Source organism: Anolis sagrei, chromosome 3 (genome assembly GCF_037176765.1).
Source record: "Anolis sagrei isolate rAnoSag1 chromosome 3, rAnoSag1.mat, whole genome shotgun sequence".
NCBI classification, from domain to species: Eukaryota; Metazoa; Chordata; class Lepidosauria; order Squamata; family Dactyloidae; genus Anolis; species Anolis sagrei.
The window spans coordinates 151,359,324-151,375,530 of NC_090023.1; the positions used below are offsets into that span (position 1 = coordinate 151,359,324).

Sequence of the window (16,207 nt, forward strand, 5' to 3'; positions counted from 1 at the left end):
AATACTGATGGAGGGGCACAGCTTCCCCTTGCCTATTGACCAAGTTCTTGGACTACTTGATTACTGTGAGAAAATCGGGTGGCTACTTCATGAGAGAGTGGCCCGATGGGATGGGAGGAGGTGAAAGCAGCAGCTACAAGGAGCCTGTGTCCCTCAGGTTGATCCCAGTGGCAAGTGAGTAAGAGAACAGGGAGCATGTGCCTCCCAACTGACCTCATTCATGAGACCCTCAAAAACACCTTTTTGGTTTCAAAGTCCACGTGAATGAGACCAGTTGGGAACTGCGTGTGACTGGCGAAGGGATGTGACACATTACATTTGACAACCCTGTTATGAGCTCTCCCTCGCAAATAACCTGTTCCTCTTTCATCTCACCCTGAGTTTTTACCATTTTGTCCTGTACATGCGGCCCACTCATTGTCATTGTGATTGTGTATATTGCATTTTTATATTGCTCACTGTATTCATATGTTTCTATGTAATTATTATGTTGTTGCTTGTGTTTTTGGTTTTATTTTGCTATAATTTGTTGTTTGTGCTTGGCCTCATGTAAGCCGCCCTGAATTCCCATTGGGGGAGATGGTGGCGGGGTATAAATAAATATGATGATGATGATGATGATGATGATGATTATTATTATTATTTTCTGTAATGCACATGATAAATATTTTTATGAGAAGGAATTGATTTATCAAACACTTTGACCCTGCGCTAACTACAAACAATTCAGAGTTATTTTATATGGTTTTCAAATGATCTCCCATCTACAAAGATGGCAGGAACAAGCTGGCATAGCTGCACCTGAAGAGTTGACACTGTGTGACTTTTTTCTGCAGTAGAAAAATCAATGAAGATAGGGCTAGACAAAAAAGAAGCATTACCTTTTCCGTTATCTCCTTTATTGAGGCAACAGTTGTCACGTCAAAATGTCCACTCCTACGTTTATAATCTATGAATAGACAGTCTTTCACACCCCGCTCAATGGCTTGTTGAGAAGCTTTCATCACCTCTGTTTAAAAAGGACAAAAACAAACAGGAGTTTACTCAGTTTTAGCTAAAGAACATTAATTTAGTATAACGGTATTATTAAAAGGGTTCTGAACCCATTTTTCTAATTGTGCATGAAGACACATACCACACTGATGTTCAAAGCAGTTAAATGCATTAGAGGCTGTAACAAAATGTCTAATTAGAATGTAGGTTTTCCACATGTTTATTGATATTATGATATGGGGTTTTACATATGTTGAGTGATATTGTGGTGTAAGTGCAGGCCAGCTGACGGGTAGCCTTTGCTGGGGCGTTGTCATAGCGACATAGCTCTCCAGGCAGAAGAAAAGGGGCGGAGCTAACTGCCACTGCTGGAGAGAGGAGGATTTTGAGATGAGTTTAAAAAGAGCGAGTTGGTGGCTGGATTAGCCCAAAGGATGGTTAGTCCTAGGGAAGTTTAGGCTTCTGACAGGTAGTCAGAAGGAAAAGGTGGCTCCAGGTAGTGAGCCAGGTGTTTAATCTTCAATGTTGAGTAATTAAAGGTAGAAATATTTAAGTATGAAGTAAAATCTAGAGGAAAGAGTTTCCCCATTGTTTTATTGTGACTTACTTCAGTGTTAAATCTGAAGAAATAAAAGAGGGATTGAGGAAGGAAATTAAGTTTCAAAGAAAGGAGTCTCATTTTGCAGTGGGCACAGATTGCAGTTCAAAGGCCTGGACATTAGAGTACACAAAGAATTAAAGTACCATTCTGGGTGAAGAAAAGGGAAGCAACAAGATACAAGCAACCACTACTTTTATATTGCTTTAGGGTAATCCCAAAGCATATAATTTCCGTTGCCAATGTACTGACCAAGAGGACATCTGCAGAATTTTCCTGGCGATTCCTTGACCAACATGTCCTTCACAGCATCCAGTAATGGCCCAAGAATGAGCACAGGCCTGGGAGATGTACAATCTACTTTCTGGACTCGTTGATAAGCAAGGCTTACAGTGTCTGGAAAGAAAGGGAGATATTATTACATTTTATATTTAGTCTCTTTCTAGACACCTTGCATCCAATCACTTCTTCTTGGATGTTAATAAGGACTAGATTTACCAAACTTATTTGCATAATAATCACACTTTTTATTCTGGGTATTATGCAACGGAAAAAATAGCTTTTTTATCTACCCTTATTCACGATCAGAAACCAGTTTCTGAGAAGGACAATGTACTGCTAGCAGACAAGATGACCAGCACACAGTATGGAGGAAGATAACCTCAATGCTATAAACAATCGATTAACAGCTAGGTTTACCCTTCCACATATCTTTCTCCTCTAAACAGCTTTGCCTGCTTGCCCATCCCTTCTGCAAGGGTACTTCACTCACTCAATCCCCCCTATCTCTCTCCCGCACCCGCCCACCTACCCTCTTTCAGGAGTGGCCAGCACTTCATTTATTCACTCACTCACCTATCTCTTTTCAGACACAGCACTTCATTCAGGAAGTTTGCATGCAGGTGAACGTGTGAAGTGGCACTTCATTCACTCACCCGCTTGCCCATGCACCCACTCACCTTTCAGGCATGGGGCTTCATGCAGCTGAATGAAGCATCGTGTCTGAAAGGGAGAGGTGGATGAGTGAGTGAGTGAGTGAATGAAGTGCTCTTGCTGAAAGGGGGTGGGCAAGTGGGCAGCAAGGCATGTGGAAGGGAAGCTTAGCTGCTAGTAGATTGTTTACAGTGTGGAAGCTCGTCATCTCCTTTGCCAATAGCTAATTGTAGTGATGAATCAAGGATGCCACTGTTATGTGAGGACCACATAAATAACAATTTTGCCACCCAAAATGGGGGTATTATGTGGTGGTGACTATTATGTGATGAAATATGGTAAATTATCTGTGAACCTTAATTTGCTGTCAGTAAAAAACATGAGTTTAACATGTGCAAGACATGGAACAGATTATTAAGAATAATCCAGGAAATTATATTCTACATTCAGTAATCCCAAACCAGTGTTTCTTAACTACTCAGAAAAGAATAGAGTTACACAATTGTCATCCAAGTTTGATTGTGGCAAATCACCCTCCCCAACAGTCCGTTTATTTAGTTTGCAACGGTTTCAAGATGTCAGCAATTATATATATTTATTTATTATGGTTGATGACCAGCACAATGATGTCAGCAATTTTGCAGATGACAAAATCAACTTGTCATATAGACAATTTTGCTATTAAGATTTGAGTTCCATTTGTACACTGGAACAAGTATCATGATATTTAGATCATATTCCAACCCTTATGCAGGTTTGTTAGAATGCATTTTATTTACTTTTAAAATAAATGAATGTATAAAAATCCAAATACAGGACAATTATTGTTTCCCACTCAGAGGGAATATAACATCTCAGGACAATACAGTCCAGTTGCTGAACATACATTGGACATGGCAGACTGCATTACCTGTCCACACCCTTTAGACTACCACAAACTGGGGCTTCCTTATTTCCCAAAATACAAATAAATTCTGATTATTTTCTGACATGCCAACTACATTTAAAAGTCACTTGCCATCTAAGAAAGGAATGGAGTCAGTGCTGATGGTATCAAGGGCCAGCAGATCTTTTCCATCTTTAGATCCACTGCGTTTGTGTTTATGCCTTCTTCTAAAGAATGATCTTCGAGCTGCTGCTGATGAAGTCTTTGTGGAGCTGTTATCATCTTTTGTTTCAGACATGCTGTGCCTCCTGTAGAATTCTTGTTCCATCCTACAAGAAAATTATTTTGATAATTGCTTTTAAACAGTACATAGATGTGAGGTATATCCTGACATAGGCAGGCTGTGCAATGCAAGGTGAACTAGAGGACAGGTAGTGTTCTCAATTACTCCAAGCGAATACATTTGCCCACTATTTTTACTGAATGCCAAATGGTGAAGCCATACTGGCTTTCAGATTCAGTAATTCCTTAGTATTCTTGATTTTCAAACTCAAGAGTTCACTTGAAGATTTCTTGCTTCCACGGAAGCTCACCACATTCAGGGAGCTTCCAGAGCATATTGTTAGTTCACTTATTCAGGATGATAATGAGGGCTAAACCAGTATCTCCAATGCATCTTGCACCCCAGAATCATTTGCAGTACTTTGATGTTCTGTAACAGAGGTGCAGGAGTTCCTTGGCAAACAAGATGCTGTGCAAAATGTTCCCTAGTTTTAAACCACTCCAATGGTTTAAGAATTATGGAAGTAGATTTTTAAAGAAATAAGAGTAGAAATGAAGAAAATTTTACTTGGATGAAGGTCAAGTAATGCATGTCTCTGAAACAGTACGGCAATGCTAGAAACCTAGGCTCCACATATCTAATGTAAGGGGGAACAGAGCTCAGAAGGCCGCTGTGAACTACTGCAAAGTATAAGGGAGCAGTGACTGTAAAACGATCAAGTGAAAAGGTCTATGAGACAGAGAGAAAGCAAGCCAAGCCAAAAAGCATAAAACAGTGGGCACATGCAGAGAAAATTTTCCTACCACTTGCTTGTAATATAGCTGTTAATTCATCATTATTATATAAGAATCTTAATTAAGGAGTGGTGACCACTTCTGCTCCTTGATCTTGATCTCCTTGAACTTTATGGAAAAGCGGGCATTAATTTAGCAGATTAATTAGAAGGGATGCTGTGCAGTCTTGTGTTCAAACTCAAGGTCCAAAATTAAATATGGAGGCCGTCCCTGTCTAAAAATGTTCCGACGTGATCATGGGAAATAATTTTGACAAACGTACAAATCAAAAAAAGAAAATCCTTTCCATTTTTAGCAGGGAGACAGCTATCAACAGCACTAAAATGACATGACGGCATTCCTTTTTTAACTGAGTGTTATTGAAAACGTGCCACCTCTTTCAAGTAACTTTACTGAGAAATTTAATCTCTCTCCAGTATTAACTACAAAGCTTTGAAGAGTAAAGGGTTTGATTTTTATTCAGACTTCACTGCTCACTTTTAGCAATGATATTTATATCTTAGAGATGGAATTACATGTATTTGCTGGGAATCTGTCCTCTTTCCAACTTTTGGGCATTCTCATCTAGCTGCCATGCCATCCAGCCACCAAAGTTCCCCTGTGGGAGAGTGTCATCCACATATAAAATGTCATCTTTCTTAAAGCTCAAGTCCTGCTCTACTTCTGCCAGACGGTCATAAAGTGCCCTGCAAAGAACAAGAGATGAAAATAATTTTTATGTTATTTACATGACACAATTAAATACGTTACACATGAAATAAAGACTATAAGCACAAATAGCTAAAAACACAGCAAAAGATCTTAAATATTTATTTTAAACATGCATATAATTTCTTACAATCCCAATTTATGCCACTGAATGCACCTTAAAATATACATTCTTTCAAAATACATGCCAAAATGATAAATTCCCATAATTTAAACATATTATCTCTTTAATATCACCAGTTTCCACCTTTCTATGGATATTACTCTCTCACACATAGGTTTTCATTCTGTATTTCATGGAACAGGCAATTTAACTATCTCAAATTGGTACGCTTTTATTCTTTTCTGTTAGGTTTCTGATTACATTGCTATTCTTTTGCAAATACAATTCCTAGAATTGCAATTCTATGTCAAAATACCTTTTGCTTATCTTGCCAGAAGCGTTTACATAGCTCAGTAGATACTGCAATGGCCCGGGCACAAAATAATCATTACAGTAATTCAATTAGTTGAATTTGCATATGCAAATGAACCAAGGCAAAATTAAATAATTATAGATAGAACTTTCATTTTACCTACAGTGAATTTAAACACAACACACACAACAAACTTGTTGGAGCTCATTCATACATACAAGTACAAGCCATTTACTCCTTTAAAACTAAAGAGATACTTAAGTCTATGGAATCAGCCCTTATTAGTGCAAAAGAACATCTTCAGGTTTACTGAAGACAGTTTTAAGTACCTGACATAGAATCCGTCTCCAGGTAAATCTTTGATCTTGTTAAATTCTTCCACTCTATACTGAGCTTTTATTCTAACATTTTCACATGGCTTAAGCATTTCAAGATATGCTTCCTCTGCTGTTTTATTCCGCATGTCAACAGAACCATACTAAAAAAAGTGAAAGAAATGTTTAATGCATAATATCACAATTCCGCTATGTGTCTTCTAGTAATTGGATAATGGGAAGTATGCACCTGTCAATGTCACAGAGCAGAAGTGGGTAACAATGTAGGAATGGCATGAAGGCTCCTCTAACCATCCCTTCCCCATAAATCTTGCTCAGGAAAGTTCTAGAGTGCAATATCCCATCTAAAGAGATGGACAATCTGGTCCTGTTTAGGTCAGAACATGCATTTTTAGAATCCTAAAAAAGTGATTTTTCACCTCAAATGTTTTTGAGGAGTGTGTTGAGTGTTTGAGAAGCTTCAAGTCCACACAATACATCTCCAAGAGCCACATGTGACCTTTGAGCAGTACAATTCTCATGAAATGATCAGCCACCTTCATTTTGCATCTACAGTTACCTCAAGTATCACGTCTCCTAGCACCAATCCATCAGGGCCTTTGGCAGGGCTGTCATCTTCAACATCAGACACAAATATGCCATATAGATTTCCACCGCAGATTTGAATTCCAAGTTCCACTTGAGACTTCTTTAGGGTAACAGTCCTAGGTTCAGGGGGCCTCTTGGTTGCATCCATAGAATTGCTTTCAAAGAGACAAAGACTCTCAAGACCTGTTTGATCAAACATTTCTCACTAGCTGCTACTTTTCCAAATCCCTAGGTTCCACCTAGTTCCTAGCTTTTGGTTTTTCAGAAGAGTATTTCAGCTGTCTGAATTCTGCACAACATGATCTCTAACCATTTTCCTTCATCTGGATTCTAGTTCAGCTTAGAAACTTTCATTCCCACTTCTCACTCACGAATTACTTGGCATTGTAATAAGGCTGTGTGCAAGTGAACCTACTAGTTTTCATATCCAGAGGCTTCACCTTGTCTCAGCCACTCTAGATCAGGCACCTTCAGTGAGATGCTCTGTTTTGCATTGCAACCCTCATCAGGCCTGGCAAACATGGCCAAGGCTCAGGAAAATTTGGAGTTGGGAGTTCTTTCTTCCACCCTGGACATTCCACAGATATATAAACCTCACTTGTCTAGTTTCCAACGGACCTCACAACCTCTGAGGATGCCTGTCATAGATGTGGGTGAAACGACAGGAGAGATTGCTTTGGAACATGGCCATAAAGCCCAGAAAATTCACAGCAACCCAGTGTTTCTGGCCATGAAAACCTTCGACAACACAAAATAAGCCGCTCTAGATTATAGTATAGAAATTCTACCAAACATGAGAATATTTTTGAAGTAACTGAAATAAGAATGCAGCATACCGCATTGAGTTACAGGGACTGGTTGTTGGAGTGGTTTGCTTGGATGGGGGCGTCATGGTCCCTTCATCCTGTTCACTCACAGTGTCAATTATGGAATGACTGTCAGGAGTGGCGGCACCACTGCCTTGTGGAGTGGAATGACTGCTCACAGGTTCTAGTCGAGAACTTCAATTGAAAGAGATAACAATAGTAATAACAACAATGAAATAACAAGAGCAAAATTAAGCAGGGTTCTAAGTAGACAAAAGTTCTAAGTAAACAAAAGTTGATCATGATTGGGGCACCTTTCCAGCTGCTTTTATTTCCTCAGTCACAAAACAAAACAAATACTTTACAGTGGCTCAATCAAACATGGTTACAAAACCTAAGGACATTTTGCTTTAATACTTGAATGGCCCAATCATTATTATAGGTATCACTTGGGCCAGAGAAGCTGAGAGAGGTTATTTCTAGCATGATGATGATGATGATGATGATTATTATTATTATTATTTCCAAAGTGTACACATTATAACTAATGGTATATAAAGCTATCAATTAACAGTTGTAATTTTACACATGACATCAAGCTGTGAGAAGAGGTGGGGTAACAAATAACACTGATTGTTGCCGTTGTTGCATTGTTCAGCTTGATTCTAAACAATGGCTTCCACAAAAAGCAATGCTTCACATGACAGAGAGCCAGCCTAGATAAGGTCTGATCAACTTACCTTGATCGTGAGTGATTCCCCAGCTGGAACATGTGTGGGTTGTACTGTGCCAGAATAGTTATGGTGTCACACTGCTGCCCAATAATCAGCCGTGCCTGTTGCTCTGTAGCATTCCGCAGGTTTATTCCATTGAACTAGAAGTGAAAGGAGGGTGGTGGAGACAGATGTATATTGATACTGATGAAATTTGATTTTTCATAATTAGAATAGATGTATTGTATAGGTTATTTGCTGAGTTCAAGGTAGTATGGATAAGAGAGGCACTGCTGCTTCTGTATTATTTAATTTAATTGTTTAGAGGGGGGAAATCAATGCTATCATAAAATCTAATAGTTCGACCTAACTACTGTGTATGTGGATAACTTACTACTCCTGACTGAAGTTTTGTCAGAAGCTTTTAAAGGCAACCTTCACAATTCACATAAAAAATGTGAAGGCACTCTTTACATTCTCAACTTTTTTCATAGTTTTAAATAATCTCGGCAAGGCAAAGCAAAACATTTCAGATTTGTAAATTCACATAGTTTTCCAGCTTTCAGGATTTTCACATCAGATTGTAACACATACATGTTTCTAAATATGCTTATAAGCAGACTAATTAGGAAACCATGGCTGTTTGGAACTTCATTTTTAATTTATTATTTATTTATTTAAAACATTTATATTCCACCCTTCTCACTCTGAAGGGGACTCAGGGCGAAACACAACATATATATTTATTATTTTTAACATACATTCAGTACTAATATTGAGGTTTGTCTTTGTAATTCAGCCCAAAAGACCCCCCCTCTCCCCCCCCCCCCCCGGTCCATTCCCCACATTTGAAAAGTTTGGAATGTTTTAGAAGCAATGACACATTAACAGTATTGTGACATGTCTATGAAAACAAGTGAAATGATCTAATAACATTAGTAATATATTCGTAGTAAAACCTAAATTAACTGGCACCTTTCTAAATGAATATGCTACCCGCTTGTGGGTTAGTTGAAATGGACAAATAATTCATCAGCTATCCCACCTCTAATAACTGGTCACCATATTCCAGGCCAGCCTGATGAGCGATGCTGCCACCCGTCACTTTTGATACAAATATTCCACCATTTTCACCACATACAATCGAGATACCAAGTGGTTCAGAGCCCTTCTGTACTTTCACATGACGTGGTTCTTCCATATATGGCCTTTGGAAAGAAAAGAGCATAGGGCCACATATTGAAAATATGGACATCAACTGAAATTATTGTTAAAAAATGCACAAAATAGATTATGCAGAGGACAAGGACATGCATGACAACTGCTCACCCTTATACTCTTAAAAGTGGAATAATTCCCATCTTAAACAATTACTAAAATGCTTGTGAGCAGCAGCATTCCAATCATCATGCAAACACAAAGTGGCCAAATGAAGAGGATATTGGATGAATAATACTTTACAAAAATTTGGAAAGGATGACAAAAAAATAGGAAAAAAAAAACAATACCATGAAATGTAAGTTAAACAATGGTTAAAAAAAACCTTTTCAAATAAACACATCTTCATCCATATTATATATTGGGAAATGAACGTATATAATATGCCATTCAGAAAAATGTTCCCACAGGAAGCCTTATATCAATTGCTAAAATCTCAGGAGCCTTAATAGCCGATGGCCGTAAATACAGAATTATGAGAAGGATGTGAGTAAAGAGATGGAGAAGGAAAAGCGCAATACTGGTAATTAATATTTGTATGCAGGGAAACATATTAGTCAATGAGAGCTAAGCAGTTGTAAAAAAAGAGGGCAATTCAAGCCATTAAGGATGGTGGGTTGCATGGTAGCATTGCAATTACCATGCAATTTTTCCTTGGGGGAGGGGATTACCCAAACATGTAAATAGCACAAGGAAGGTGTGCAAATACTGCTCGAGAAGGACAACCTTTATATCAAGCCAACCTCAAACTCCTTAGTGAACAGAACCTTGGCCTAGGAGCCACAGGGATTCTCAGAAAAGACCTATTACGGAACAAATATCTGAAAGATGCAGAGGGATGCAGAAAAGGAAAGAAAACAGACTTAGAAAGAGTTATAGTAACAACAGTCTACACAGCTACATCGAGAGTGAATACCATGCCTCTTAAAAAGTGTCAAATGTTTTCTCTTAAATCCAACCCAATCCCGGTTTGTCCAGATTATTTTGCTTGCAACTTATAGTTGCCTTCACATGATATAGGTAGCCATGACTATACCTTCACGTGATATAGGGGCCATGACTCTATGGCATCAGCTGCAATGAAAACTTTAACTTGGCTCCCAACTTCTATCATAGATAGCAACATCCACTACCCACTTTACGGATTTCTCTTTTTACAACTGGTTATTATCAACTGCAGCAAGTAGGGAAGGGTTTTGTCAGAGCAGAACAGGACAACTTCACATCAATCTATTTGTCTTTTACTCTGCTCCTTCCAAAGATATAGCATACACTATAGATCAGAACTGATCCTAAGTCTTGAGCTGCCCTGAGCCCCAGTTCTGTGAGACAGGTAGGATAGGAATCAAATCGGTTAATTGACTGAGCAATAAGGCAAGCACTGCAGCAGGGCACCAGTTGTCCCAGCAATAAACATGGGAAAAATAAGAATAGGAGGATGCATAGTTTGTTACTATTAGCAAGATGGTCACCTCATGATCAATCTGGGTGGATAGAATAGAATGTAATAGCTTTATTGTCACAATAATAATAATAATAATAATAATAATAATAATAATAATACTTTATTTATATACCGCTCCCCGAGGGGACTCAGAGTGGTTCCCAGGTAACATCACAAAACATACAAAGTAAAAAACAACATAACCATAAGATTAACAAAACAAAATATAAGCATAAAATTGTTGCCACTGTAGTATTGCATAACGAAATTAAATGCTTTCCCCAGCACACATCACAAAAAACACACCCATCCCTCCACACTCAACCACCACCACACAGCCCACATCAAAATGTCCTCAAACGCATCTTCAAGTCAATATGCTAGAGCAGATCCGAGTTGCCAAGTTTGCCTCCTTCACAGACACATAATGCCATGTCACACTGTTTCAGCTGCATGCAACCCCTTTCCCCCACTAACCATTAAATATATTTTGTAGCAAAGGATTGCATTTGGAATACTAGTGCCCATTCTTTGACCACCATCACAGGCAGGATTAGCCTGGTTGCACTTCCACTTATTTTATTTAATGAGTGAAGCTCCTAGCCTTTTATAATAATAATAACACTTTATTTGTACCCCGCTACCATCTCCCCAAGCGACTCGGTGCGGCTTACATGAGGCCGAGCCCAAACACAACAATACAAGCAATAATCACAACAATACAAGCAATCAAAATAAAAACATAGACAATAAACATACATTATCAATAAGACAACATACAATGAAAACTGTGGGAAGGCCAAATGTAAAATTAAAATTGGAAATAGTGCTGAGACATGGACGAAAAGGTGATAGTGGCGTTTGTGAAAAGACATATGAGCAGACCTAAAAATGTAAAGTGCGTTGGAGGGACAAAGTGCTATGGGATCATTATTCCGGGAAGGCACACCGGGAAGGTTACCCTTGCACAGCTTGCAAGGGTAATGCCCAAAACACACATGTCATACATATACCCTGGCCTGACTTCTCTTTCTCTTTTTCCTATCAACTTTCTTGCTCTTTTGTGCTCTAGTAGTCACGTGTTGAATCTGTAGCCATCTTTGATATGGGACAGTCATTCATGAAAAAACAAATATATACGAGCTGTTAACACCCAAGATTACTAGTGTCAATCTCACTTGTCATGAGCCCCATGTGATCTGTCACTTGCCAAATTTTTCTACATGTTTTTTGAGAAATAGAGGCTTTGGAATCTTTTAAAACACTGGTCTTCAACTGGTAAATTCAGATCTCATGCTGAGATTGGAGCCACCCTGAAGTGAATTGTACTGTGGGACAATGTTTTTGCACCACTGCCACTACTTTTCGTTTCCAGTAAGCAAGGCAAGAAGACAAGGACACAGAGAAAGATAAAAAAGGATAGAAGGAAGGGGAGTGAGGAGCAGATAGACAGATATCTTTATGTATGTGTTGATATGTAACCAATTGAAGATATGAGCCCCAGTTGAAAAATAAGTAAGTACAGAATTGCCAAAGTAAAGTTATACTTGATTCTACAATTCCTCCATAAGAAGGAAGGAACTGCTACAAGCACAATTTTCTCTGATCTTTATTAAGGTTCCAACGAATTATTCCGGAATGTAACTAGTTAGCTAACCAAGTTTTTAAGTAACTGACATTCTCAACTCTAGAAATCTCACTGTATATTTACCTTAGGACGCCATAAGTAGAAATGGCTTGAAGATGCACACCAACAACCCTATGCAACATATTGAGAGAATGACCACCACTTACTTGTCTTTTCGACGTTGTCCTATTGATACTGGACTCACTGAGATCCTGGGCATTGTAGAAAGTGAACTCTGTGACTGGCTACTGGCAAACGATGAGGTCTCCAAGTTTAGTGGTGACTGTGGAGGTGTTATCAGGCCTGGGCTGCTACATTCAGAGTGTGATAATGAACCTGCAACAGAGAAGCAAGTCAGTTAGCATTCCATAGTTCTCACTGGGTTGCTGGAAAGAGAAAGGATTCCCCTTAGATTTCCATCTAAAGGCTTATTTTGTCTTGAGCTCCCTCAAGCTGCCAACTCCTCTCCCCTACGTACAAATAATTTTTGCTATAAAAGGACTTGCACTAGATAAGAGAATTAAAATTATTATTAGATTTCCAACAAAATATTGCATGTTTCCATTCAGGATTCCACCTTCCTGCCTCCAATTTTCTGTCATAATTCCATCTGTACTTTTATAAACTTTACATTTTCCCCAAGCCAGATGAATCTTTGAAATTTGCAAACTATAGGGTCTGATGCCTCTTTCTTGCCTACAAATGTTGCTGTTTCAGATCTGTGAGGCCTGACAGGGATAATAATAATAGTTATTATCATATTTATTTATATCCTGCTTTATCTCTCCCAAAGGAGACTCATTTCGTGTAATGAGTTTTCTATTAATATATATGACTGATGTTGTGTCCTGTCACCAGATATGAAGAACAATAGGGTTGCCATTGACGAAATTCAAAGTTGAGTTGGCATCTGAACAAAACTAAGACAATTTTCCAGGTATTTTGCACATGCATCCCTGGTAAACAGACATTAAGTAATACTTGGGGTTGTACTGTAACAAGCAGATTCATATATCTGCCCTACATCTTTCAAGATTGTACACTTTAGTGAAAAGTCCAGGAAATAGGAGTAGCCACACAAACCCCGTTGTAAAAGGTATATTTTGAAATACAGATCTGCTAATGTTACCCAAGGTAAAAAGAAAAAAAGGGGAAGACATGAAACCAGGGGGAGGGGGGGGGGCATTTCCTTAATCTAAATGTAGACAGAAGAATCTTAGAAAACTCTCATTATATGCAATAATCTTCAACATAACAATAAGAAAAGGATTTTTACCCCTATCAGAGCCAATTATGGACCTTGGATATCTCGGCGTCAAAGGTATTTTTATTCGCTCCGTTCTATATTGCAAGTTGCTGGAAGAACCTACTTTAAAGTACAAAAAGGTGAAAAATCAAACTTAATAAGAGAAATTAGTTTATTTAGAACCTACATCTTACTAAATGTTTGAATGACTATGGCAATACACTTTGCCACTGCACTTAAAAGGGAACTCTAACTGTAGGCTTGGGCATTTCCATTTGACGGGAATGTTCTTGATGGTAGTAATTTGGCATGTAATGTGATTTCTTCAATCAGGTAGAAAGTGGAAGATCTTTTTTTAAAAAAATAAGGCAGATGGAGGAGTACAGCTCTCATCCTTCTAGCACACCTCCCTGCAGTCTTTCTCTCAAGACCGTTTTCTCCTCACCCAAGCTTTGATGCAGAAAGTGTGCTCTGCTGGGATAAAAATATTTAAGGGGAGAGGCTGCAGGGAGGTAAGCAGGAACATATACTATGCCTTTCACTTTTGAAATAGTTATTTTATTACTGGTGAAAATCTGTATTTACTAACACCATATCACTCATTCAGCAAACACAACAGAAGTAGATATACTAAGATTTTTCTTAAAATGTAGACTACAATTGGAATAAAATAGTGGAAGCCTGTCTGCCTGAAGATTGATTGATTTTTACCATTTTTAGGCATAGACATAAACTCACTCGGACAATACATGACACACAAGCAGGTTGTTCATATGACCCTCTCCTGCTGTTCTTCATCTCTACCAATCAAATTGTATGTGTCCTTTTATTAATGCTAATACATGACTAAAAGTTGATTTTTACACTGGAACACTATGCACATATTCTACACTAGAAAACTATATACATACAGCATGAACGGTCCATGTAACCCATGGACACAAACATACACAAAGTTCAGAAGATTTTTTTATTACTAGACATACGCATCCTGCTCAAGCACTGTATCCATTACAAAGAAAGAAAGAACAAGAAAGGTCTATTAATGACACAGATAATGTAACTGATCACATAGGATCATTGAACAGGACAGTAGTCCACAAGCCCAAAAACTTAGTCATGCATCTCATGGCAGTTCACCACAAGATATCATAGAATTGGATGAGACCTCGTGGGCCATTCAGTCCAATCCCCTGCCAAGAAGCAAGAAAATTGCATTCAAAGCATCCCCCGACAGATGGCCATCCAGTCTGTTTAAAAGCCTTCAAAGAAGGAGCCTCCACCACACATCAACAAACCCTTAAAATGACTGGGAATTAGTTTAATAGTTTTATGCTAAGTTCCCTAACCGTTTTGAACTGGGGCGGTCCATGTCTTTGAATTCTGATTCCTTAAAGCAAAACACAAAGAAGAACTGGAATGTGGGCTACAAGTAGGGGAAAAAATAGAATTATTTCCTCTAATGGTAGAAACCAGACTGCAAACAAGTTGTCTTGATTGTCCAATTGGAAAAACTACTTACCAAGCCTTGCACTAGACGGTAGAGAATTTGAGCCATGGGATGATCTTGTGCGTGAGTTTTCAGAACACTCACTGGAGTGCTTGTGGCTCAAGTCCAGACTCAGGCGGCCTTGGTGCTGAGCACTGCAAGACACAGACAAATCGTCTATCATTAGCTTTGATGTAAATAATGTCATTTGTGTACAGTAAGTTATGCATAGAGATAATGTGATCTAATAGTTTCAGTGTTGAACCACGATCCAATTTGAATCCCTGCTCAATCATGGAAACTCACTGGGTGACCTTGGGCAAGTCACTCTCTCTTAGCTTCACAGAAAGACAACGGCAAACCTTGTATGAATAAATCTTGCAAGGAAAACTCTATTACATAAGTCAGATGCGAGTTGAACACAGGAATTAAAGTAGTGCATGAGATAGCTTCTGACCAAAGAATATCAGCAAAAAACCCCAAAAAACCCCCCAAAAAAACCAAGAATGCAAATAAAGAAGAAAAAAGCCATGTTTCATTTCTCTGAGTCACAGCTGCTGTAGGGAAATCATTGAGACATGATATCTTGCGTGATATATGCAGGCCTCCAAAACCATCTGGTTGGCCATGCTAGTCGAGAGGATCCCTCAAGTCCTCTTCCACATGTACCTGGGATGATGATGCTGATGGCAATACTGGCTGGCAACAGAAGGACAATTGGTAGTGCTAACCCTATGGCTCCAAGCAGTATAAACAGGATTCCTAAGAACAGCAGTTACTGCAGGACATGGTGTGATGTTCCTTGGCACCGTACCTATAGAGAGAGAGGAACAATGCATATAGAAAGTATGCTAATATCACTTTATGCACATTCATACAACAATAACCATGTGCACAACAGAATTCTGGATTGCAAACCAAGCTCTTCCATATATGCATGCACTGTCTGTCCACTTCAACCTTCATATGCAACAAAATTGTCACAGAGATGCAGTTTTATGGCATATATCATACAATTGCCTCAAAGGTCTGAATGAAATTCAATCGTGTCAACCCAAATATCTCACACAAAAGTCCTCTCATATAAGAGAAAATGTGTATTACTGAGAACCTGAGCTTTTTTCTGACTC

At 38.7% G+C, this 16,207-nt stretch overlaps 1 protein-coding gene across 7 annotated transcripts in view; it reads right to left on the minus strand.

Moving 5' to 3' along the window:
- Positions 1-16,207, minus strand: part of DLG5 (discs large MAGUK scaffold protein 5) — a 118,389-nt gene that overhangs the window by 5,035 nt on the left and 97,147 nt on the right. For 2 of the 7 annotated variants that reach the window (XM_060769077.2, XM_060769076.2), the window contains 14 exons: positions 15,747-15,891; positions 15,111-15,232; positions 13,619-13,711; positions 12,510-12,678; positions 10,015-10,092; positions 9,099-9,261; positions 8,081-8,214; positions 7,371-7,535; positions 6,506-6,689; positions 5,941-6,089; positions 5,003-5,173; positions 3,543-3,739; positions 1,844-1,987; positions 882-1,009 (listed from right to left, as the gene is read on the minus strand). In XM_060769077.2, coding sequence (XP_060625060.2) covers positions 882-1,009; positions 1,844-1,987; positions 3,543-3,739; positions 5,003-5,173; positions 5,941-6,089; positions 6,506-6,689; positions 7,371-7,535; positions 8,081-8,214; positions 9,099-9,261; positions 10,015-10,092; positions 12,510-12,678; positions 13,619-13,711; positions 15,111-15,232; positions 15,747-15,891 — 2,042 coding nt within the window. The remainder of the gene's footprint in view (positions 1-881; positions 1,010-1,843; positions 1,988-3,542; positions 3,740-5,002; positions 5,174-5,940; positions 6,090-6,505; positions 6,690-7,370; positions 7,536-8,080; positions 8,215-9,098; positions 9,262-10,014; positions 10,093-12,509; positions 12,679-13,618; positions 13,712-15,110; positions 15,233-15,746; positions 15,892-16,207) is intronic. The other 5 variants (XM_067466963.1, XM_067466961.1, XM_067466960.1 and 2 more) reach the window with 4 other exon arrangements.